The sequence below is a fragment of the Rhagoletis zephyria genome, unplaced genomic scaffold, assembly GCF_001687245.7.
Source record: "Rhagoletis zephyria isolate East Lansing unplaced genomic scaffold, Rhagoletis_zephyria_1.1 Rzeph_scaffold_01517, whole genome shotgun sequence".
NCBI classification, from domain to species: Eukaryota; Metazoa; Arthropoda; class Insecta; order Diptera; family Tephritidae; genus Rhagoletis; species Rhagoletis zephyria.
The window spans coordinates 2,063-27,324 of NW_016158601.1; the positions used below are offsets into that span (position 1 = coordinate 2,063).

The following is a 25,262-nucleotide window of genomic DNA, read 5'->3' on the forward strand; positions in this document are numbered from 1 at the left end:
ACGGAGAGCACTCCTATGCAGTGCCCGAAGTTCGAAAAAATTAATATTGGTGGATTTTAAATAAAGTGACGAACAAAAGTATTAGCACAGTGGCAATAGATGCAAAGTTTTTTATTCTAATTTATTTTCAATATTTTTTTTTATAAAAAATACATATCGTACTACACCCCAAAACATAAAAATAAAATCTCTAACCTTGTGCAAAACTCAAGAAAATTTTTTAGAAATTTTTAAATATGCAGTTTTATAGGCCCATTCAAGTTTCGTAGTGCAAGTTTGAAGTTGCTAGCAAATTGCATTGATTTTTAGAAATTTTTTTAGTGGAATGTTATGCTCATTTTCTCCATACAAAAAGTAATTGTTGAAGACCTAAACTGGGCCCTACCCACAACATCCGTTGTCGAATGAAACTCGATTCGAATCGAATGAAATAAAATTATAGCTGTTTTTCTCCTATTCAATTAGATTTGAAAAATCTAACTCACTACCGAATGCTCAAAAAGAAATTTCTTATAAAATTACGTTCTATCTTTGATATCCTGATTCGGGCCCCGTATTAATTTAATAGGAGGGAGAATCCAATTCCAACAATTATGCTCCGTCAAAGTTAACAAAGTTAGTAAAAATCCTATAAAATTTAATATAATTAAAAAGTTGGTAAATCTACCAATAAAGTGGTAAAGTGCGTACACTGCTCATATGCATACTCATGCCAATAGCCATTTCAAATAATTCATAATTAATTTCTGTAACTATTTATGTTTATGGATATCTTATATTGGGTGCCAACGCTTCTGAAATGAGCCTACTGTTTGATATCCCATACTAAGCCCAAGAAACAACCCAGTCGAAGATCAATTCATCATACTATGCGAAATTTCGCCCAACACTTGATAAGCTCTCATAAGCGGAGCTTGCTGTTGGCTGTTGGTCTGCCTAACCTTTTTGCAACATTGTTGCCCGTGCGCTCTACCTTTTCTCTTTCTCCTTATATAAGTACTTGCTTTATGCACATTCCAGTTTTTATGTTAATGCATTTTGCTCGTCAATTCATTGATTATTTTTCACATTCGTCACACGCAACTGTTCGCCTAGTTTGTTCGTTGGTTTAGCCGGTCGGTCTGTTTGTCTGCTGGTTGGTCGGTCGGTCGGTGGGTCGGGCGGACGATCAACCGATTTGTTAATGGTGGCCATGTGAAGCTCATTGCACTTTGTGCAGCAAAAATGCGTGCAACTTTTCTCGACGTCGCACGGGGCCGATCTGGCGCGGCCGTCACGAGACTGTGTTTACGAGCGCACAGTCGAGCGCTGTCGAACTTGGGCAACGGACATGCGTACAAATATCTACATATGTATATCGATGCAATGACATTCCTGTGCATCCACCCTGCTGTCTGGCTGGCAGTGTGAAGTGTGCAATGTGCAATACAGGGTGCCAGCGTGCGAAGATCCGAAAAATTTAAACAATACCAAAAACAGTCACGTACATATATTAAGCTAGCAGACCATGGTCACGACGCAAAACTCTAACCTATTGGGTTATTAGTTGCTAATTGGCTCCACTATTCTCTCTTTAGTTAGTCGCTAATTACGTGTTAAAGATACAAGCGACCTGCTAAATTGATATTCAACCTAGCACATCACGATGCTTTATCTTCTGTTTTTGATAAGATATCGGAGTGCTTCAAAAGGCGTATTTAGTTGCTATTTTACCAGCATATCAGCCGCCACACTACCCTACTATACTTTTGGCTACGCAAACCTTACCACCACTTTAAAAACGAGGTAGAATTTTTTAAGTTAATGAAAATAATAGTTTTTTTTTTTTTACATAAGTAGTTCAAACTGTAATAAAAACTATATGAATAAAAGTTTCAAACTTTATAAAAAATTTAGAAAAATTCAACAAAATTTCAAAATTTTTGCGTCCAATTTTTGAGTGAATTTTTTTTATGCAGTTTAATAGCCCATTTAATTTTAGTATAATAAAGTGCAAGTATGAAGTGGGCCAAAATTCTCGGTGATATTTTAAATTTTTTCTTTGCCGATGGTCTTGAGTAGTAGTAACGCCTGCGTTATAAATGGGTAATTAAGCTGCATACCGGAACTTTTCCTAAAATTTTCATTAAAAGCTTGAAATTTTGATGACAATTTGAAGAATTTTTCTAAATTTTATACAGTTTGAAACTTTTATTTATTTAGTTTTTACGACAGCGTGAATGGACTATGTACATACAGTAAAGATAAATAGGAACACGACATTTTAACAAATTTTTTTTCTTACGTTTGTTTAATATTTATTATATTTTTATAAAAGTATAGCTCATAATTTGACAAAACCCATATAATTTCGTATTTGAAACTTTGTGCAAAAATTATAAAAATTCTGCAAAATTGCATCTAAATTTTCATCTTTTTAATCAGCTTTTTCTTGAGTATGCAATTTTCTAGCCCATAAATTGCAAGTTGAAGTTCCTAAAAAATCGCGTTGATTTTTGATAATTTTTATTCTGAATGTATTACGCACTTTTTTCCATACAAAAAAATTGTCGAACATACTTTTTATCATACTTTGTATGGAAGAAAATGCGCTAAAAAATTGCCAAAAATCAGCGCGATTTTTTAGCCACTTAAAACTTACACTTCATTCTACTAAAATTTAATGGGCTATAAAACTAAAACTCATAAAAATTCTAACAAATCTGATTAAAAAGTTTAAAATTTAGACGCAATTTTGCAGATTTTTTATAATTTGTGTAAAAAGTTTGAAATATGAATTTATATGGTTTTTGTTAATAATGAGTTACAGTTTTATAAAAAAAATAATAAATATTAAATGAACGAAAGAAAATAGGCAAAATTTTAAAAAATATCGTGTTCCTATTTATTTTTTCACCACTGTATGTATGTACATATGTATATTAAAAAAAAATAATAATTTACAAAAGTCTACCTTATTTATTATTTTTTTTTTGTAAAAAGTCAAAAAAAAAATGGTCATCAGAAAATATAAACTGCTAGTGAACTCGTTAAAAGCGGTCCGTGTGTCAAATTTCTGAGTGAAGAGAAGTTGCGCATGGTGTCGGTTTTTTATTTCAACAAGACAAGTTCTAGCTAAAAAAAAAATATAACCTTTAACTTGACATCTCATATTTGAAATTCAATAGAACTGTGTAGACCTGATGAACTTTACAAAAATTTTATCCGGAATTATACAACATATGTAGTTATATAGGTATGACTTTTCGGATAGGTGACAACCCTAATAAAAAATATTTTCCAACAAAAGCTTACGTTTGTGGCAATCCCCCGAAATATAGTGCAGAAATAAAGTATCTTCAAACTCATTTCGATAGATACCGATCTTTTAATAATGCAATTAACTTAATTAACAATTTAAATCGAATTTTTTAAACATTAACAACCTTTTTCAAACACTATTCTTCAATTATTTTAAATGTTCCAACTACAGATTTCTTAACATTCTTTCGTTTGACAAACATATTTTACTATTTTTCATAACTTGTGTATAAGTTAACTTATTAAATAATTTTAATTTATTTTTTTTTAAACACATGTCAACACCCTTCAAAATATTTTCAAAATAAAACCTTTTTAAACCTCTTCCGTCTGACATCCACCATGAATCATGATCCATATTTCAATTTCCTAATTGCTTTAATTCAAGTTTAATTTGATTTTTTTAACAGGAGGCAACCCCCCTACATGTTGTGAAGAAATAAAACCTTTTCAAAACCATTTCTATTCATAACCATATTGTAATAATTGATTTCACTTATTAAATAATTTGAAATTTTTAACAGATGGCAACTTTTTCGGAAGAATTAAAACTAGTTGCACATCTACATCTACATATGTATCTAATTTGATACCTAATTTTGAAAATCGAGCAAACGGTGCAGATCTGATGACATGATAATTAAATAGTTAGAATTTAAATTCTTAAGTGGTAGCAACTCTTTCCATTTAGATGGTATATTTTGTTGCTAATTAGTTGCTGAAAAATAACATCGTTCATAATATTCCACTGTCAACGCTTGACCCCCGATCATCTCTGCTCTCACCCGTACAATAGGCCGTCATCAGAACAAGCTGCTGGGTGGAAAGCAGTAACGGATATTTAGTTGCTCGCATATAAATTAGTCAATAGGGCAATTGATCAAAACGCGTAAATGCCTCGTATCGATGTAAACCTCGTAAACTTACTTAATTTTGTATGAAAAATCGAATAACTTACGAGGTTTACGCGGTTACGAGGCATTTACGCGTTTCCATGAATATCCATAATAATATTCTACAAAGCTCAAATCAACCCATTCTTCACTCTTTGAAATATACCTATGTACTTTGCCAAAATATTCACGTAGTAGATGTATATAACAGCAAAATATTTTGTTACTAATTAGCTACTCTTAGGATATTCATAGTTGAAAATATTCTACAATTATTCCATAATCCCAATAATTATACAGCCTCGACACACTAGTCTTTCCAGACCGTCTGACCAGACCAACAGGCGAAAATACACTAATACTTTCAGACCGGCTGAAACCGTTTATATACCTGTGTATGTAGTTGTGTTACTAATAGATTTTTCTATGTGTGTGTTTCAGACCGAAGTCATACCGCATTTTTCTCGGTCGGAAATTGCTGAGGTAAAATACTACTTTCTTCCCCCTTTTGCCCATGAAAAACCGGTTTAAGGCGGTCTGAAAAGACTAGTGAGTCGAGGCTCATAGAATACCATGATTCAATAATACGAGGTTCGATAAACTGACAGTTGTCTCTCTCGCACCGCTCCTTTAGCAGTGGCACGGTGTTACTTCTTTGCAAATTTACTTGGAAAAAGTGTAGCTTTGCTGTGAAATAGAAGATTAAGCTTTTTTGCAATTTGTTTATATGTATATGCATATTAAGGACATTTAACTGATGAAAACATAAATTCTTTTTAAATTGGATGTTTACATAAATTTCACGGGGAGTCTGACTTGCAGACCGTTCCATCTGTCATTTTTCTGTCTTGTCTTAATACTATACATTGAACATACTCAATTAACAGGGTATTTCATATAACTTAGAATTAAAAGTTTCGAAACCCGGTTACCTTACATCTCGGCCAACCTGACTAACTTGATTGACCACTATCAAGGCTTGGGGTTTATCCCGCAGCTCAGGGCAAGCGTGACTTATGGGTTCTAGTGACTGAGGGCTTTCGGGTTGATTGACAGGTAAAAGCCATTTGCGGATTTTTAGGGCTTCAACGATGCCGTCATAAGGTAAATGTGTTAGCTGACAATTATCTATATCCCGAATCACGTAAAGATCGTTCGGTAGAATCTTATGTACCATATACGGGCCACGGAATTTCTGCACGAATTTCTTATTTTTACCGACCGAGGTATCGACGTGTCTTATCACAACAAAGTCTCCGACAGACTAAGTTCTACTTGGGACTGAGTCCTTTTGCAGTTTTTATACAGCTAAATATCACATAAATTACGTAATTCACTAGATATATTAATATTTCGTTTGAAATGCCAGATTTCCTGCAAATACATTAGAATTTACAAAAAGAATTTCACTACTAATTGCCTACTTTGCGTACTTATCTACTACCATTTTCGCATTGCTTTCTTCTCCTTTCTCTGTCCTTCGTAAATGCAACCTTTTGTAAGGGAGTGCCAAACCGCGGCTGTCAATAATTATCTAACCTTTTATTATTGAATCATGATAGAATACAAACTTGCGCCCATCAGAGAGGATTTTTGAGAATAGCTTTTGTGTGACGTCACCCTGGTGCAGTTGCGAGAGAGAAACGTCAAACCGCGAACAAGAATGCAAGAAGAAGAAATTTTGGAAGAAAAACATAAAAAAGTTGCACAAGTGTAACGTCACACACAACGATTCTTTTAAATTTACTGAAATCGGAATAGCGGTACGTGATGGGCGCCACGTTTGTTTTCTACATCGTGCTTTAACCCCAGATCGACCTCCCTTAAGAGGTTGAAGGTATATAAAGGCACTGCAACCGAGCTATCAAGAAAGTTCAAGTTTACAAGTGTTGTAAAAGTGTTTTAAGTTAAATAAAGTGGAGTTTTCGTAAACCGAATGTACTCGTATCATTTAACAATCCAGTGCACGAACCCGAAGTATTTAGAAAATTATCGAGTAAATAAAGGACAAACGTAACAATACATATGTATCTACGTTCTTTGACTTTACCTAGGTAGCGGAAAACAGAATTCCAAAGCAGTAGCAAGAACGTGTAAAGGATTAACATGCCACGAGGACGCCCAGCCAACATCGACAGGCAACTTATTATTGAATGTGTACTGAAACACAAAAATGAAATCATTGTAAATCGAAAACACAATTCTATCGTCACAAAGACACATCCAGTGTGGAAAACCCTTTCTACAGAATTACTCGGCAGAATCGCGGCCCGTACTTTGTACTCTTACGTAGCGAATGACACATTCTCATTAAAAAAATTATTGTTTGGCACGGATTATGTCGCAAGGGAATTATTGAATACTTCGAGCGAAAGTGAGCAATCGACATCTGCCAACGAACTCGACCTTAGATCCATAATAACATTTAGCGAAAGTGAATTCAATGAACTGATTTCGCAAACTCTAAGGCAGACGGCAGACAAGAAAAGGAAAAGAATATTTCGCGTGGTTAATATTTTAAAACCACATATCTGGACTGAAATAGTATCGAAAAAAATTTATGATGAGCATCGTTTACTCCACGGCTACCATTTCAAAAGCCGTTACGTGAATCGAAACAAAAAATCATATGGATTTGAAGGTGAGTTAAAAAAAATTTTAGTCTTTTCTGCAGTAGCATTCTGTGTCTTTTCGATTTTTGTTATACATAAATCTTTATTATCATCCCTATTGGCATGCGAAAACAATGAAAATTATAAGCTGTTATGCTGATATACCACCAATAGTCGTAAACTAAGTAAGAAGCCCGAATAATAATTTTTCTACATACATAATGACCTATTGTTTCAGGTCACTGCAAATGTGGAAGTAAAGTAAGTTGCGAACTTTTGCCACGCACCGGAAATGAAAAATTCATTAAATTCAGCTGTATCGCATCTGCTGGCAATGGGGAATGCGGTAAAGGACAATCTCGTGTAGAGTACCGAGAGAGAGTAGCTTCAACTTTGGAAAACGAATCGACCGAGCTTTATCGAGTTGAAAACGCCGCGATACTCAAATACGAATACGAAAGCGATTCAACCGAGCCGCCGCATTTGCATAGTGCGGATGTTTCAAGAACTATAGAATATCAGTCACAGCAGCCAAAATATAAAGACCTTCAACCCATTCACGCAATTGCCGAGCTTAAGAAATCCGAGAAAGGCCAAAATGTAGTGAGAGACATTGGTTTTGATCCAATGATAGTCCATTTTTGGTCACCAAATCAAATCCGCGTATTTAATAAACTCTCGAAGGCGAACAACAGCTTTCTTTGCATCGGCGCCACGGAGGGGATCGAAAAACCTCAGCATCTTTTCCTATACCTCGCGGTTCTTTCATCTCCGACCGCGCAATCGGCTGCATTTGGAATGATATCCGAACGTCAGGATACAGTCAGCATTGTCACTTGGCTGATGCGCTGGATTCAGTCTGGTGCTGAGTACCCCAAAGAAGTGGTAGGTACCATTTTTCAGCATTTTGAATTAACAAATATTAAATTCGTTATTTTGTTTTTTTTTTAAATCATTTTTAACCGTTATAATGGAGACAGCGTTTTTTTTAAATCAAATCTGTAAATAACGTTCGCAGTATGATCGAACAATAAAAATTAAAAAATAACGATTAAAAATGTTCGGAAAAATAAAAATCCAAGAATAACGATTGTTTTTTATCAAACAATAGTAATCCAGATTAAAAGTGATCCAGAAAAATAAAAATCATTGCACATCGATTGTTTTTTAACGAAAAAATAAAAATCATAAATTATCGGGTAAAAATTATCGTAAAAATATAAATAAAAAACAAGTAATTTTTAGCAAAAAAAAAACGACTTCAACTCTCATATAAAAAAATATATATATATATCTCATGATCCACTGATCGGATCTTAACCAGATTAGTATGGGACCACCTCTGAGACACTACCTTTCCGATGCAAAAATTATTATCGAAATCGGTTGACGTGGTCCAAAGTTATGCGGTAACATACATAAAAAAAAATAAAAATATTCCGACGAACTGATAACCTCCTCCTTTTTTGGAAGCCGGTTAATAACGATCATTGCCAATGATTTTAAAATAAAAAGCCTTCCTAATAACGATTATTTTCGATCCCTGTCTATTACCGTTAAATAATGTACCATTAACGTATTCCCTCTCCTTACAGGTTTGTGATTCATCTAAGGCTCTACTCAATGCTTGCTGTTTGGTATTTACGGGCTACGAAACGAGTGAATCCTACGCCAACGCATGCATGACAAGCGTATTACCAAGGACTAAAATTGGTATTGATGTTGCTGATTATGTCAACAATTGGGCGAAATATCTGGCAATGGAAAATAAAGGAGTAAACAAATTCTTCATGTCCTGCATTGCCCAATTGATTATTTGCAGAAGTCAAACAGAAGCCACTAAGATAATAGAATCACTATTGCTGATTTCAACAAGCAAGACCGCTGGAAACGGAGCATCATCTCTAATAGCGGCTCTACAATACATGAACAAGATGAGCAAGGAATTTGCAGCAGATATAGAGGAAGTTTTGAACCTAAGTTTACAACGCAACAAGTACGCTAATGTGGAAATGGAAACTGAAGTCGAAGAGAAATGCACAAATGAAGATAACAACGAGTTGAAGAATTGGATCGATTCGATGGAACAAAGAGTGGCGTCTATAATGGAAGAAGAGGTGGGAGACGACTCAAATCCTCGGTACTGTCCGACATTTGCTAAACGTCTGCTGAAACAACTACCGACAATTCCAGTTTGGTCTAGCATATGCCAGGCCAATTTCGGATTCGGACTGATGCCAGCCAGCAATGCTCCTGTCGAGCTTGAACTCAAATCAATCAAAGATGAAATTCTGAGTAAAGATCAACGAGTGGACATTGCGTTAGAAAATCTCATTACTTACTTCGACGACAAACTCAACATTTGAGTATTTAAATATGTATTTAGTTAAGTTTTCGAAAGACTTGAATATATGTACTTGTCATACATGACATTTTTAAATTAATTGTACCACTTTGTTCATTAATTATTTTTTAACACTTTAGCAAGATCTTGAATTTAGAGACTACTCTATTATGGGTTACTATGGATTATTATGGATGGTTATATGGATTACTATATCGACTGCTGAGTGGAAGATCGACCTATCTCGGCAGCCAGTTCGAAAGCGCTCTATCTCAAAAAAACTTTTCAAGAACGCTCTATTGCAGAATTTGATTGAAGAATACACTATTTCAGAATTCGTTCCAAAAACGCCCTATTCTTGTTCAACCAAATTCTGAGATAGGGTGTTTTTCAATAAAATTCTGAAATAGGGTGTTCTTGAAATGTTTTTTGAGATAGATCGTTTTTGAACTGGCTGCCGAGATAGGTCGATCTTTCACTCAGCCGTCGATATTATCAAAGCCCATAAATGCTTCGTAACCGCGTAAAGGCCCGTCCACATAAAACTTTGGCGTTGCGTTGGCGTTGGCGTCGCTTCAACAGCTGACTATGAATACATGAATTCAAGTGCAGCCGTCCACATAGCCAAAATTCGGCAACGCTCACGCCAACACAAAGCAAAAAGATGGCCAACTCTCATCTTTTCGCGTGCGTTGCTCGTCAGCTGTTGCAAATAAATAAAATTGTGTGAAATATTTTCCCTTTTTAATCAAGTGCAGGCCAGAAATATCGTTTTTAATGCAATTATTGATATTAAATATTAATTTATCTGTCGTTAGTATGCTAATTTAGTCGCCCAAGCATTCGCTGCCAAGCGTTCATTGTAGCAAGCATTCTTTTAACGTGCGTTCTGTCAAACCAACGCCAACGCCAAAGCCAATGCGAAAGTTCTATGTGGACCGGCCTTTAGGCTCATAAACAAACCGGTTTTCCATACAAAATTAACTAAGTTGATGAGGTTTACGTGGTTGCGAGTCATTTACGCGTTTGGATGAATTGCCCTATTATTTTCATACACTTTATCTGCTCAGGAAACGATAATTGGAACTAATGTTGACTCGTCACATTTTCTTGACCTTGATTGAACCATGATGAAAAACTTGTATTTTTTAAACAAAAGTTCAATCTTAACATTTCAATTGCTACAATGATTTTTAGTCCAAAAAACTATCTCCAAGTATGTATGTAGGATTAGTGATGGCGTCTGAAGTTGTCTTGCTTCAGAAGCAATCTTCGTGCTTTTGCTTTGGCTTCGAAAAAAACGAACCGCCACAGCAGCAGCAAGAAACCTCAAAGCTTTCCAGCAAACAAATTGAAAAGTACGAAAGCGGAAGCAAAAGCGATTGATCGGCTTTCGCAGATCGTCAGTTGCTTCTGCTATCATATTTGAAAAATTAAAAAGCAGAAGCACTACCAGACCAGTGAATTGTTTCAGGTAAATTGCAAAAAATTAAAAATACATAAGTATACGCTAATAGTTTGTGAAAAATTGTGTATTAAATGGAACGACTAAAAAATTGTGCGCTAAATACAAGGAATTAACTCTTAACAAAAAATTATTATTTTTTTTTTTAGGAACAAGAAGGAGCAAGAGAAAAGTTGGATCTAGTAATCCTACAGTAATAAATTTTGATAATTTGGACCGTCAATGTAGAGTTGAAACTTGAGAAAGACCACACCCCGAACAGATGGTCTTATTCATAGGGTTTGTTTACAGTATCGCTTAAAAAACTACATAGAAATAAGAAAGGACCTGGAGCAAAAACCCAATGCTGCAATACGTGCGGGAACTGTACGCAGGAAGCTGCAGCAGTATGGTTTGAATGCAAGAAAACGAGTGCAAAATCCACTTTTGACTAACAACAATTCAGACTTGCCCGGCTGGAATGGGAAAAAACGCCAAAGTGGTCCTTAGGGCAGTGGAACCCGGTAATATGGTCCGATGAAACGAGATTTAATTTGCACTGCAACGGCTATGGCCCATGGCTAAGCATCTTGAAAGCCAAATAGTCTAGACATGCTTTTCTTTATATATACGGGGTCGTTTACTCTTTGTTGATAAAATGATGAACGCCCGATTTAGGGAAAGTTGGATCCAAATCTATTTTGCCCGTCGTAGAAGAGCAATATAGGCATTGGACCGTATCACAAAAAAGTCCAATTTCTACAGAGAAATGTACTTTTTGTCAGTAACGCACTTTTGGCAGATGGGGCTCAGTATATTACATAATCAAAATTATGTTTATATTACATCGTAAATTACTTAAGCCAAGGTCAGATTTGCAGTTTTGAGTGATAGTTTTGCTCAAAGTTCTCTTATTTGCGAGTGTGACCACATTATATTTAAATGTCATTATTTTCACAAAATAAACTCATAGAACATTTTCAACTATGAACGTATGCACGCAACTAATTAGCAACAAAATATTCTACAGATCTAGTTACGGAATGTTTGTAGAATATTATTAGCTATTTTATCGGCGAGCAACTAATTAGCAACTAAATATCCCGTATTTTTTCCCACCCAGGAGCATGTTCTGATAACGTCTCACTGGGAGCAGTTATGATCGGGGGTCGAACGTTGACAGTGGAATATTATAAACAATGCTATTATGCAGCAACTAATTAGCAATAAAATATACCGTATGTTCTATTCTCTAATGACTTCTGTTTGACTTTATCGAGAATCGAAGTTATATCATCGTGGTCTGCTAGGTTAAGACTTAGGTTTGTAAATTTTACACGTAATAAGCAACTAAATCGGGAAAAGTGTAACTAATTAACAACTAAATACTAGCGATGCATAGAAACGAGGGGTCGGATCCGGGAAACCATGTACTTTAATGCGCTGATCGGTCCGGGCCTAACAAGAACCGAAAAACAGGTCTAAGGGAAGTGAAACTCGACCAGAAAATCGGTTCCAGAAGAACCGAAGAATGATTCCAAGAGACTCGGAAAAAAAACTTTAAAAAGGCGCAGCCGCAAAGCTAAGGCAATCAAAATTGTGAAAGTAGATCAATTGCGGGCACACAGCGGTATTGAAGGTAATTAATAGTGGACGGCGTAACGGAATCAATGCCGACTTAGATGTCGAAGCTAATTACCTAAGGTTATCCTTTGATTACCTCAGGTTATCCGCCCATCGACCAGTTGCAAAACCACCTAAATCGCCGTTGTGGCAAAAATTAGATTTGATAACCTTCAACTCCAGAGAGATTTATGCATAAAAATCTTAAAATCGTAACAGATTTGTAAAATAATAGCTAAAGAAAATACCGCATATCAAGGCAATTCCTTCAAAGAAAACCCGTTTTTTCGCTCTCCTGTAAAATTTGAGTGCTGTAAGATAGGCGGTTTTGCAAGTAGTCGATGGGCCAGAGAAGATTTGGAAGGCGGTCTACTGTCGATGTACTCTGTCAGGGAACGTCAATATATTCGTGAACAGCCAGGCGGAATTGAAAAGGTCAAGCACTTCTAAGGCTTTGTAGATATCTCCTGTACAGACATCGTTGAAGGCTCCTTCTATGTGAACCAAGATCATCAAAGTAAATTGCTGAAATTCGAGTGATCTTTTGACTGTTTTAGCGACTTCATGTAGTGCTCTCTCAGTGTATTGGTCTCGTAGATTCGTGATCTAAATGCATATGAAAATACTGATATTTTAAATATTTGTATGCAAGTTAAGGAACTCCCTCGGAAAGTGGAAAACTCGAAAATTTTCAACGCTGTTTTTGGGAATGCACTTTTTTCCAGCGTCTTTAACAATGGTGAAATTCAAAGACTTAACAGCTTCGACAGAATTTTTATGTTTGATTTATCACATCAGCTGACGTATGTAAATATAAAAGCAACATTCAAACTGTCACGAAAAAGAAAAAAATTTAAATCATACGAATTAATTGACCAAAACCCTGCACTGAAACTTGCGAACGACTTTTCGTCGCTGTTTTTGCTTTTGCTACTAATTTGCTTCGAAAGTTTTCGAGGCACCCAAAAAGCCCTATATACAATTTTGGCAGTAGTTTTTCAAGGATGGAAAAGTTTTTAGTTTTCGAGTTTAAGTATATTTACGGGTCAGAGGACAGCATAGAAATCCAAAACTAGTTTATCCTCAATCCAAACTTGACAAGGGGTTTCTCATTCCAAAATACATCATCCACCTATTTGTATTTTCCGCTGAGCCCCTGTATCTAGTTTGGCATGACCATATGATGTATATTTCCTAGCTAACCAATACCGACGCTGCTCCGAGTATTTTCAACGCTTTTGTGGATGCCACCACAAACACCTTTTTATATGTAAATGTATTTATGTATGTATTAGGGATGCCAAAATATGACGAAAATTGTGATCCCGGGATATCGGGATTTTTTTTTTTAAATATGAGTGAAAATTCAATATCTGAAAGCATTTAAAAATAGCATGAAATAAAACTATTTAAAATTTACGATAAACTAATTGTAAAACTCACATAGCTTAGAGTGAAAAATTGCTAACTTCACTTTTTATGAAAAATTATATTTTAATACAGGAGGCTATATAAATCAAAAATGCATCGTTTCGAAAAGGGTAAAGGTCCTTGGTTTGTGTTTTCTCGTTTATATTCAAAGAAAAGAAAATGATGATTAATAAAAAAAACATTAAATAAAAATATACAAAAACAATTTCCCTAAACATGTTTATTCTACTCTATAAAGAAATGGCGAATGGCGAATTTTTTACCATTTCTTTTTCGTAATTTACTCGAAGTTTTGAGGGTGTACGAGTCAAACGGATCTCAGAATCGGATTCAGCGGGCCGAAATATATGTATGTTGGTAGGTGAGTCTGGTTAAAAACGAACACCCCTTTTTTGTGCCGGTATTGTTATTATTGCACTTAAAATGTTTTCGTATCGGAAGTTCAGTAAAGCATTCAAAGCGGAGTCTGTTAATCTTGACCTGTAGTTTTTACATACAAAACCTACTGACGAAAAACATATTTCGACCTCAGCACTTTTAGGCTGAACTGTCAAAAGGTTGTCATAAGCCAATTGAAGATAATGATCCCTATCTCCTACATTACAAAATATTTGAACTTATTTTACCAGCACGTGGAACAAATTATACATTTCGATTATTCAAAAAAGGCTCAGACTGCAAATTAAAAGTACAGTTTCAAGTTTTTGTTAATTACAGTCAGAACGACGTTTTACAAAAATCATACTTCAAAATTCATGAACAAGTTCTTACTATCAGTTCGATATTTCAAGTTTTTCGGGATCCCGGGATTAGTGCAAGTAAATCCCGCGATTTTCGGGACCTCTACAATACTGGCATTCCTAGTATGTATGTATGTCGTATGTCCAAATATGCTGTTGCATCGTCGTGGTGGCTCATTCATGCCATTCGGCCAGCCAGCCAGCCAGCCAGCTAGCCAGCTTTGCTCTCATGCGCCAGCTTTTTCGCATTGCTCTCTCACTTTCTGGCGCTTTCTGCACCGTAACTTCCATATGAACATGCGAGTAGTACGTCGGTTTATGCAGGCATATTTTCTCTACCAATTTTTATGTCTGCGCTGTTCACTATCCACTATTTATTTGTTGTTGTCAATAGATATATACATACTTATGTGCACATAAATGCAACCAACTTGTACATATAGACTTTTCTTCATATTAATTCTAGAATTTTCCGACAATCACTCTGGGTTCGAATTCGAAGGCGTACACTACACAGCGTACCAGCGAGGATAGGCGCAACGAAAATATTTATTGGAAATTTATAAAAACAAGTGAAGCGAAACAGCAGCGGCCAACGACCAGCGAATGCAACCAACAACTTTAACTGCAGCAACAACAGCACCAGCAGCAATCATAAGAAACTTAGCAGTATTGCAATTAAACGAACAATTGCGGAAAAATTTCATGTTTTTCTTGTGTGCGGTTTTGTAAAAAATTAAAGTAAATTTTTTTGTGTGAAAAAATTGTAAATTTCTTAAAAACATTATTGGTTTTCATAGTTATTGCGTTTAATTTTGACTTTTTATTACAACAAAAGTTTCACAAAATAACCAACAAGATGTCGCGTTTAAGTAAATCTAATTCGTCTCAAAAGCTGTCACTTTTAAAGACTAAAAAGTTTATGTGATATTTGTATATCGGTGCGAGTCTTGCATTAACAACAACCACTACAAGCATCGCAATAAAAAATTGCGAAAAAACGGTGTGCAGTAGTGAAACTGCGTGTTTGGGTAAAAATTTGTAGCCAAACGCTAAAGTCGACCCTATCGCTGTGTGGCATTTTTTACAAACGAACTGGGCGCTTTAAAAAAAAAAATTACACGCTTGCAGCTAAGTAAAGCTTGAGATAAAGTTTAGCGCGATTTAGAAATAAATTTCAGTCAAAAAGACTTGAGAAGCAGTCGATTTCTGTCGAAAAAGAAACAGCCTGCGTGAACTGAGCTTAAGGATACTGCGTAAGCTTTTGGAAGCAAGCAAAGATTCTTCGTGCGAAAATTTAAAGTGCGTCTTAATCTTTAGCAGCAACAAACGCGTGCGAAAAGTAAGCGTCCACGGTGTGCTCCAACGAAAAGTTTAAAAAGTTTGTTGAAAAAAAAATTAAATTTCAATTTAAAAAATCTAACTATTTTGAAAACCCAGCGCTAGAGTGAAAATTCGAAAATTTACACCCCAAAACCGTCTTCTTGTGCCCCCATCGCCCCCCTATACATTCCACTGGGTTTAAGAGAAAAGATTTTATCCACGCAATTCGTGCATCCAAGCAAATCGCACAGCGTAGTCGACGTGCGACAGCAGCAGAAGTCGCAGAATCAGCGTCGCAATAATCAGCATACGAGGCAGCGGCAGCTGAAGCAATTCAAGTGCAAGTGCAAATCTAATCTACGCGTTCCTCCACACCCAATAGTAGACGACGCCTTAAAGTTGTTAGACACCTATAGCCTTCACTGCCTAATGGCAAGTTCGCTTAATAAAACGAGACACAGGCGCAGATTGACTGCGATCTCGTTTCTATCGAACATTTCATTAGATGGCACACATCGAGATACAAAACTTGGAGCAACAATTGGCATCTGCGGCACTGGGCCTACTACCTATAACGCAACGGCAGCGGGACTACAAAGTGGCGGCAGCATCGGAGGAGGTGGTGGCGGTAGCCAATACAACAAGCACCAACAACAACAACAGCAGCAGCAGCAGCAGCAACATTTCAACAACTACAACCGCAATAATCGACAGCCTAGGCAACAAAATCATTCGCATCAACACTATTATACGCAACATCATACCAATGGCGGTTGCAATGTTGGCAACGGTAATGCCGGCACTGGCAATGGCGGCATGTACGCACCATCGGCTGCTTTGTTTCTCGCCACATGCGATGATGGGCACATGGAGTTCATCAGTGGCGATGGTGATGGCGGCGCTGGTAGTGATGGCTGCGCCGATAGTACCGGTAGCGCCGATGGTGATGGGCATTTTAGTGAAGTTGAAAATATGGGTCAACACTTGATAAATGCACGTCGAAGCAACGCCACTTACAGGGGCGATGGAGGCATTAAAGCAGCAACAACAACGACTATCGCAGCTACAAAGTCGACAGTCAAGTATATGGATAAAACCGCAACCGCGGCTGGCTATGGCGGCGGCGGCGACGGTGGCGGCGGCAACGATGGCGTTGGTGGAGGAGGAGCATCTGTGTCAGAGAAGCGCAATGCTAAGCGACCTACATCGAGTAGTCGGCAACAGGGCAATCAAAATTGCAAACAAACTTCTACTAAACAAGGCACAATGGCGGCAATTGCTAGCAAGCAACAGTTGGCTGGCGGCAGCGGCGGTTCGGGCGCTGAGAGTGGCAGCGATTCGGATAGCGTCAAAATACCAGTGAAAGTTTCGAGTATGGGGGCTGGCATGCTAATGCCATTGCGTGAAAGGTGAGTGCGAAAAAAAATTCAGTTTTAGATTTACTAGTATCTATTAAATACATCCAGCTGCGTGTTGCCAGGCATATGAAAATACGATTGAGTAAAATAATAATTGTCTCCCGAACCCAACACTCAGTGGTGGTGAATTTGCTGATCTTAAAAACAAGCCAGCGCTGTATACGCAACATACCTAAAACTGCTTAGAAGTATCTGGGAAAGTATGGTTAGNATCAGTTTTAGATTTACTAGTATTAAATACATCCAGCTGCGTGTTGCCAGGCATATGAAAATACTATTGAGTAAAATGATAATTGTCTCCCGAACCCAACACTCAGTGGTTGTGAATTTGCTGATCTGAAACACAAGCCAGCGCTGTGTACGCAACATACCTAAAACTGCTTAGAAGTATCTGGGAAAGTATGGTTAGCTCCATCAGAATGAAACAAAAACTTCAAGCACATACACTAGGCGACCAATGAAAGTGTACACCTTGTTCTAATATAATACTCACAATTATTTTCATGAAAAATTGTTTGCATTCATTATTTACGAAAATATAGTTCATTCTTTAATATAAACCATAAAAATCAAAGTTTTACGCTTTATATAAAGCTTACAAAAATTCAAAAACGTTTCAACTTTTCAGAATTCTAGAAAATTTTCGAGTATGCATTTTGTAGCCCATTCCATTTTAGTCTAATTAAGCGCAAATTTCCACCGGCTAAAGAATCGCGTTGATTTTTGAGATTTTTTTTTAATACTGCTTTTACGTTTTTATTTTATATACATTACGAGTGCAATTTACAAAAACTGGCTTTGATTTATTGAGATTTTGTTTGCCAACGGTCTCCCGCATTTTATTTCATAAAAAGTTTATGCTTATATGAAAAAAAGTGCAAAGATCTGTCACCAAACACAAATTTTCAAAAATCAACGAGATTTTTAGCCGTTTGAAACTAAATGGGCTACAAAACTGAAATTATGAATAAAAAGTTAAACATTTTTGATGATGAACTATATTTTCATAAATATTTAATGCAAAAAAGTTTTCATCAAAATAATTGTGAATATTAGATATACATATTAGAACATGGTGTACACTTTCATTTGTCGCCTAGTGTAAGTGAGGAATATGAAATTGAAACGGAAAAAATCTTTGTTCGCTGTAAACTTCCAAAGTACTTATCCCATTTTAATGATTTGCATTTTAAATTAACTGAATTCTGCTACAGCAGTATTTTTCGAGTTCTTTGTACCTATATTCTAAAATATCGTTGATGCGACAATTAAATACGGCTTTATGTAGCTTAGTAAAATAGCAGTTAGTCTTTAGAAATAATATAATTTAAGAGTGCAGTGCTTGCTAAATCTTATTTTCTTTGTTAAGCTCCGAATTTCAGAATCAACGCAAATTCACATAAAATCACATTATCATTGAAAAGATTAGTTCAGTGCCTGTAGATAAGATAAGGAAGCGTCGTTTAGTTAATTTATTTAATTTTAATTTTTATTTTACTTTATCTACGCACGAGTTTTACGACGATGTCAGCAAACTTATAAGCAAGACACTTAAGTGTTAACTACAGCGCCAACGCAGAAATCTAGAAAATCGCTTTTAAATATTCCACTTCAATTGTGCATTTACTCGATTGTAATGGGAGCATTACGTAAATATTTATATAAACATTTTTTTTTTCGCTGAAGTAGAGGACAGGCCTGCTCATACGTCATTTGACGGCATGGAAGTGCTGTTGATTGCTAATGCAGATGTAACCAATATATTTGAAAATCAATTTTCTACCTCGGCGTCTATGACAATTTTGCCGCGATTGGCGACGTAATATCTCTGTATATGTATGTGTAGTGTAAATATTAATTTTTACCGAAATTTTCGCATTTTCCGCACATTTGTAATGAAATTACAAAAAAAATCAATAAACTGAGAATTTAGAGTGAAATTCCAAATGACCTCAAATAATATGGCATGAGTATTGACGCATAGATGACGATAGCCTGTAGGAAAGATTTAAGGTAATGGTGACTTCTGGTAGCACTTGATAAGAGAAACAAAGCAAAATAAACAAAAAAATATATATATATATAACTACAAAAAATAAAACAAAAAATTAAGAAAAAACCAAATATATATATATATAATGAAAAGATTGTTGAAATATCGCAAGAAAAAGTTAAAAGCCAAAAATCGTAAAAAAACGGAAAAACAAAAAATAAACAAACCAATTTTTAAAAGGAAATAAAATATAGAAAAGGTAAAAGTTAAAAAAATTTAAAAACAATAAAATATAAAAATTTTATATATAAAACATTAAAAAGCACAAAAAACAACAACAAAATTTATGTAAAATGCAAAAAAGGTAAACATGTATAGAATAAAAATATCGTAAAAAAATTAAAACCCAAAAATCATAAAAAGCCAAAAACAACAAAATATAAACAAAAATGAAAAATTAAACAAATTTTCAAAATGAAATAAAATGTAGGAAAAATTAAAAAATGAAAAAAAAGTATGCAAAATAAAAAATATGAAGAACAAGAAGTATGTAACATAAAAAAAAAAAAAAATTAATTAAAGAAATATAAAAAGCAGATAACAAGAAAAAATGCAAAAATAAAAAAACAACAAAAATTAAAAGGTAGGCCAATTCTTAAAAGGTAATAAAATATAAAGACATGAATATTAAAAAATTAAGAAAAATACTATTATTATTTATTTTTTATTTTTTTATTTTATTTTAAAAAGCTAATAACACTCCTATACTACGAGATGAAATAATCAATGTTCAAGCGTTGAAATCACCTTATGGAAAAGAGTTCAGAGCTTTTGAAATTGTGCCAAGAAAAAAATAAAAGTCAGTAAGTTTGAAAACACATCAAATACTAAGCCAGAACACTCCATTTCTTCTTAAGGGAAGGTAGCAGCACATCCCAAATAAATCAAACCACACGTTTTGTTACAAGTGACATATGTTATAGAAAACCATAAACTGCTGTTTCATCAAATCAAATCAAAAGTTTTCACTGTTACGGTGAATGCATTTTTCTACTGGGTATACTATGTGAAATAAATAATTATGTATGCATATGTGTTGTATGCATAATATTCAATTTGATATCGTCATTATGCCCATGTGGCGTCTAAACGAATTCACATGAATCATAATTGACGCCGCAATGCAACGCATAGCATAGAGCGCACGCGACCGAACGCAGGCCATGCAAAGTGAATTTCCTTAAATATTCAATAGTCAGCCGAGTTGCTGGGTGTACAAATCCATACTGTTATATCGATATGAACATATGTATATGTAAATACTGTATACAATTTTAAGCATTTTTATTTATTTTGTAATGAGACATATCCATACCTATGTATGTCTGTACAAATATATTGCACGCAAGAATATTGAACGCAAATATTCTGTCAATAAATGCGAAAATCATTTGACGCTTTCCATTACCAAATGTTTGCGTTTATAAAGATTATACAATCAGCTTGCAGTCACAGGTATGTATATACGTATGAACATCCCTGCAGGAAATGTATCTAACTATAAGCTAACTTTAAGTTGATTATGAAGGAGCTATAAGTCACTTATTATCTGAATATTTTCTTTGACGAAAGCTAACTATATTTCTATGGCGATGGCCGCGAAATAGTCAAAGATGGTTACCTCTGCGTTTCATGAAACTAACTTGTAACTAATTAATTTTGGGCATAAAATATTAATAGAAAAAAACAGAATAATTTAAATTTTTTTTTTTTTTTTTATTTACTTCATTCATTTTATCAGATTTCATATTTGTTTACATATTCTGCTGTAGGTGGTCCCATATTCGAACTCCGTCAGACATAACTTTAAAATGATAATATGAAATTTCGATCTCCCTTTTATTTGTCCTCAATTCGAAAAAGTATTTGCGAAGTGCAGGATATCTAAAAGAAACGTTTTTAAAGAAAACAATCTCGAGCTTTATTCCTGCATTACTTGTCCACTTGTTTCAAGTTAGCTTTTTGTAGCTAACTACAAACTATATACTTTATAGAAAAAAAGCTAACTAAAAATAGGTTATTTTTTATCAATTGATAATTTCTTTTTGCAGGGATACACAAGTACATATATAAATACATTAGGGTGCGCCTTTTGACGTCGACAATTCATGAAATGTTTTATTATACTAAAAAACGTATATATGTATTTATAAGCACATATGTATGTATGTATGTACATATATTAGTCAGCTAATTTCTAGCTCTATGACGTCCAAAACGCTTTGGCGCTTGGCACATTTTCAGGGTTTTTTGGTTTCAAGCCAATTTTTGCAGGAATTTTGCACTCAAAACACAATGTTTATTATAATTTTCGACTTTAAATGCTTAAAGTTTGAGTTTTTAAGTTTTTTCCAGTTTCAATCAACTGCTGTCTTTAACGCGAAAGTAGCATAGAATTTCCCTTTGCAATTATTTAGATAATTTTTCCGATACTTCGATACGAAACGATACTTCTCCATGTTAAAACGATGAACCGAGAACAAACCATCAACGATATTAGCAGCGAAGCACTAAGCTTTGGTTTTTCTTGCGAGTAAATAAGCCCAGTTCCGTTTGAGAAGAGTTAACCCCAAGCGGTGCTTCGCGTTGGCAGGAATTTGCCTGATATACGCAAGTATTACATAATCCTCGGCATATCCGACTTCCTTTTATTTTATCTAAGTTCACTTAATTTTTATTTTAATGTAGTTTTGTGTGATTTGTTTTCTACTTATTCTATTTTATTTTATATTTTACTTTGTTTCATTTTATTTATTTTGTTTTATTTTTGCACACAATGTCCATCCGTCCATGTGTGCGCTTTTTAAAATTTGCATTCAAGTTGAAAATGCCTGTGCAATTTAAAAATAATTTCAGCTGTTTTGTTTTCCTTTTCATCCGTTCAGCAGCATTCATTGCCTCTATTCAAAAAGCTCCATTCTTTCGTATTTAATTTTCTAAATAAGTAATTCGTTTAGAATAGAAGTGTGCCGAATGTATGACGATGAGGCTACATACAGCGAGCGCTTAGCAGAAAAAAACAACAAAAGCAACAAATAGTGCCATAAATGTTCTTAATTGAATTATTTTTTTTGTATGGTAATTTACTCTTGCGAACAATTTAGCATCATACAAAATTGTAAAGGCAATTTATTTGCCGGACTGTGATTATGACAGTTTTGATATAGCAAGAGTCGTTGCACTTTTTTTGACAAATTACTCGTTAAATTAAGAATTTAAAAATACAAAAACTTGCAATTTCACTTGCTCTTTTTGATGAATGGGGTAGATCATTGCCCGTTTTACATGAATAGACTACGCTGTGATTTATAATGGCTCTTTTTTCATATTACGTGCATACATTTTTCATAATTTTTAAAAATGATGCATTACTACGTTTCTCTGGAAGACTTACCACCTTCTAAACAGCTCTACCGGGTGTCGCTTGGATCGACGACAGAAAGGTGGAGGGCTGTGCAGGCTCCCTTTGGCTTCGAATTTCGCGAGGGTTTCATCCCGTGCGTTGCCTTCAAAGCGCTCATGACCTCAAAGCCAGCACAAGTTAACCTGGTTACTTGCCCCGACAACATTTTGCGTTAGTCCCAAGGCCCATTAGTTATTGTTACTGGCTGCTTGCTCCGTCCTACTTAGTTCTTGCAATGCGGTTCTGATTTGAAACATGTTAATGAATGAGTCGATAGTAAGACTTAATAAACCGATTTAATTAAATTACTAACTCGTTGTATAGTTTTAGGCACAGAAAATTAATGCATAGAGCATCCCTAAGTAAAATGGTAAACCAATTTTATGTCGGCCTAAAACTACGCTACAGGAAATGAAAGGCTATTATGATATCGACACTTATGCCGAATTTCTACTAGGCATTGAAATGATAAAAAATGTATGCCATTTAAAAAAAATGTGGAAATGAACTTAATGACAATATCTTTTTAATGTAATGACATAATTATTTTTTAACGCCCAACTTTGCCATTTGTCATTTTGGCCATCTAATGCCTAGTGGAAATCCAGCATTACTGATATACCAGTCTCCCTAACTATATATTGCGGAACATAGAAAGGGTTGGTTTTTCATACCTCTGTCCCCTCGATACAGATTAGCAACGATCTCTGTTAGCTTTCGAGTTTTGAATTTCTGTAAACCAGGGACGGAAAATATTCGTTATTTTTTAAGTTTTAACCAAAAAAAATCCACAGGGTGTAATCGTCGTAAAACAGTTTTATTTATACCTACGTATTTGTTGTCGTAAGTCCCACTGTAATTTACACAATTTTTAATTTTTGGAATTTAAGCAATAATAATAAAAATAATAATTAATATTTGAGTTTTAATTTTTCGCTAAAAAACAATGATTATTTTATGATTTTTATTTTTTCGCTCAAAGATAATAGTTATTATTGAGTTTTATTTTTTTTCACTTAAGAATAATGATCATTCAAAAAAATCAAAAGCTATACCAGCGCGATTTCCGCCGTATCCGTTTCAGAGGTAGCGACACCCTAATTAAAGGAATAAGTCTCAAAATCTTCAGGCCAAAATTTCAGTAAGTTGCGTCTGTGCAGCCTTTTCAATTTTATAAATAATCATTATTTTTAAGCGAAATAAAAGTCAATAATAATTATTATCTCTGAGCGAAAAAATAAAAATCGTTAAATAATCATTATTTGTGATCAAAAAAATAAAAATCAAATAATAATCATTTCCGTTGAACAAAAAAAAAATAAAAATCAATAATAATTATTATTTTAGAGCGAAAAAAATTAAACTCATAAATAATGATTAAATGCTGATTTAAATTATTTTACTCATAATGATTACCGTCCCTGCTGTAAACTTTAATCTAAAAAAAAATGGAGTATATAAATTTTGTTCTTATCATAACGAATATCTAGATGATCAAGGAATATTTCTGCATCAAAAAGAAAATCTTGAAATTTCGCTAACATCTTTTTGGCGGCTAGGGCTCGATATATTCACAAGTAATCGATTTTGCATTAGTATATTACATATCGATTCAATTTGGTCCTATCTACGAGTGTGAGTAGGCGCCACACATAGCGTGCTCAAAATAGTTGCGTATACGCCGAGGCCACGCTTGCAGTCCTCGCTGTCTACCAATGGGTCAACAAATTGTTCATCTCATTAGTTTCGAAATTGAATCCACACTACTAAAATTAAATTTAAACAAAAAATACACAGCAAATTAGAAAATAAATTAAAAGATTTTAGACAAGCAAATGGTATATTAACGCAACCACCAACTGCAACATGCATCAGCAACAACAACAGCAATAGTAAAAAGCATTAGCATAACAACCTCGCAGCGTCGAAGCGATGAGGGTCTTTAAACTTCCTTGAACTCGTCTGCCTCGCCTAGTATGCAATGCAATGAAAACAGTAAGGCAGATATTGAAAACACCTAGCCATAAGATACAATATGTAGCCGTAAGTGCATGTTTATGTATGTATATGAGTGCAGCCAAAGCAACAACAATGACGAGCTTATTGCTGTATTGCATCGGCTATGTGCCAAGTGAAAAAATTAGATATTTGAAAAGCTCGCATAGCTCGTAACAAATTTTTCTAAGGTTTGCAATGCTCTCGCGCATGCAGATTGCCCGAAGAATTGAGAGCGAAAGCTGCACACAGCTGCAATTGCAATTGAGCGGACGAAAGTACTCAACGTATTTGTTGTTATTTCTGCTACTCTTGTTCTGTCTTTTTTTCGCCGGCGTGGCTGCAGTTGCAATCGATTTTTTTCACAACATTTTTTTGTTGTTGCTTTCTTTTTGCTTCAGTAAGGTAGGTCCGGGTCTGGTTTATATGTACATTTTTGCAAAGCTCGTTGCTATAATGCAGTACTATTCTTGGCTGTGCTGCATGTTCTCCCCCCCTCACTCTTTCCCTCTGAAACTTTTCAATGGCTTAACAGCTGGAAAACGTTGAACTCGTCGAAGAATCTGGCAACATTTGCGGTGGATTTTTGTATGTATCTATGTGGGTGAGTAGATTGGCATTGATTTCTTTTTGTGACTTAAATTCAATCGGCGTGCTGCTTTCTAAGGGCGTTGCAGATATAT

The 25,262-nt window shown here is 35.0% G+C and overlaps 3 protein-coding genes across 5 annotated transcripts in view; all 3 read left to right on the top strand.

Moving 5' to 3' along the window:
* Positions 1–1,508: 1,508 nt before the first annotated feature.
* Positions 1,509–9,249, top strand: LOC108364292 (uncharacterized). Its single transcript, XM_017617909.1, has 4 exons — positions 1,509–1,785; positions 6,248–6,834; positions 7,044–7,690; positions 8,401–9,249. The coding sequence occupies exons 2-4, from the start codon at positions 6,300–6,302 to the stop codon at positions 9,169–9,171; spliced, it is 1,953 nt and encodes a 650-aa protein (XP_017473398.1). The 5' UTR covers positions 1,509–1,785; positions 6,248–6,299; the 3' UTR covers positions 9,172–9,249.
* Positions 9,250–14,522: 5,273 nt separating this feature from the next.
* On the top strand, positions 14,523–15,768 carry LOC108364293 (uncharacterized). The gene is made up of 2 exons (XM_017617910.1): positions 14,523–14,693; positions 14,854–15,768. Exons 1-2 carry the CDS (start codon positions 14,538–14,540, stop codon positions 15,010–15,012), a joined length of 315 nt encoding a protein of 104 aa, XP_017473399.1. The 5' UTR covers positions 14,523–14,537; the 3' UTR covers positions 15,013–15,768.
* Positions 14,859–25,262, top strand: part of LOC108364291 (CDK5 and ABL1 enzyme substrate 1) — a 54,958-nt gene continuing 44,554 nt past the window's right edge. The window contains exon 1 of one of the 3 annotated variants that reach the window (XM_017617908.1): positions 14,859–17,119. In XM_017617908.1, coding sequence (XP_017473397.1) covers positions 16,140–17,119 — 980 coding nt within the window. In that variant the 5' untranslated portion in view covers positions 14,859–16,139. The remainder of the gene's footprint in view (positions 17,120–25,262) is intronic. The other 2 variants (XM_017617907.1, XM_017617906.1) reach the window with 2 other exon arrangements.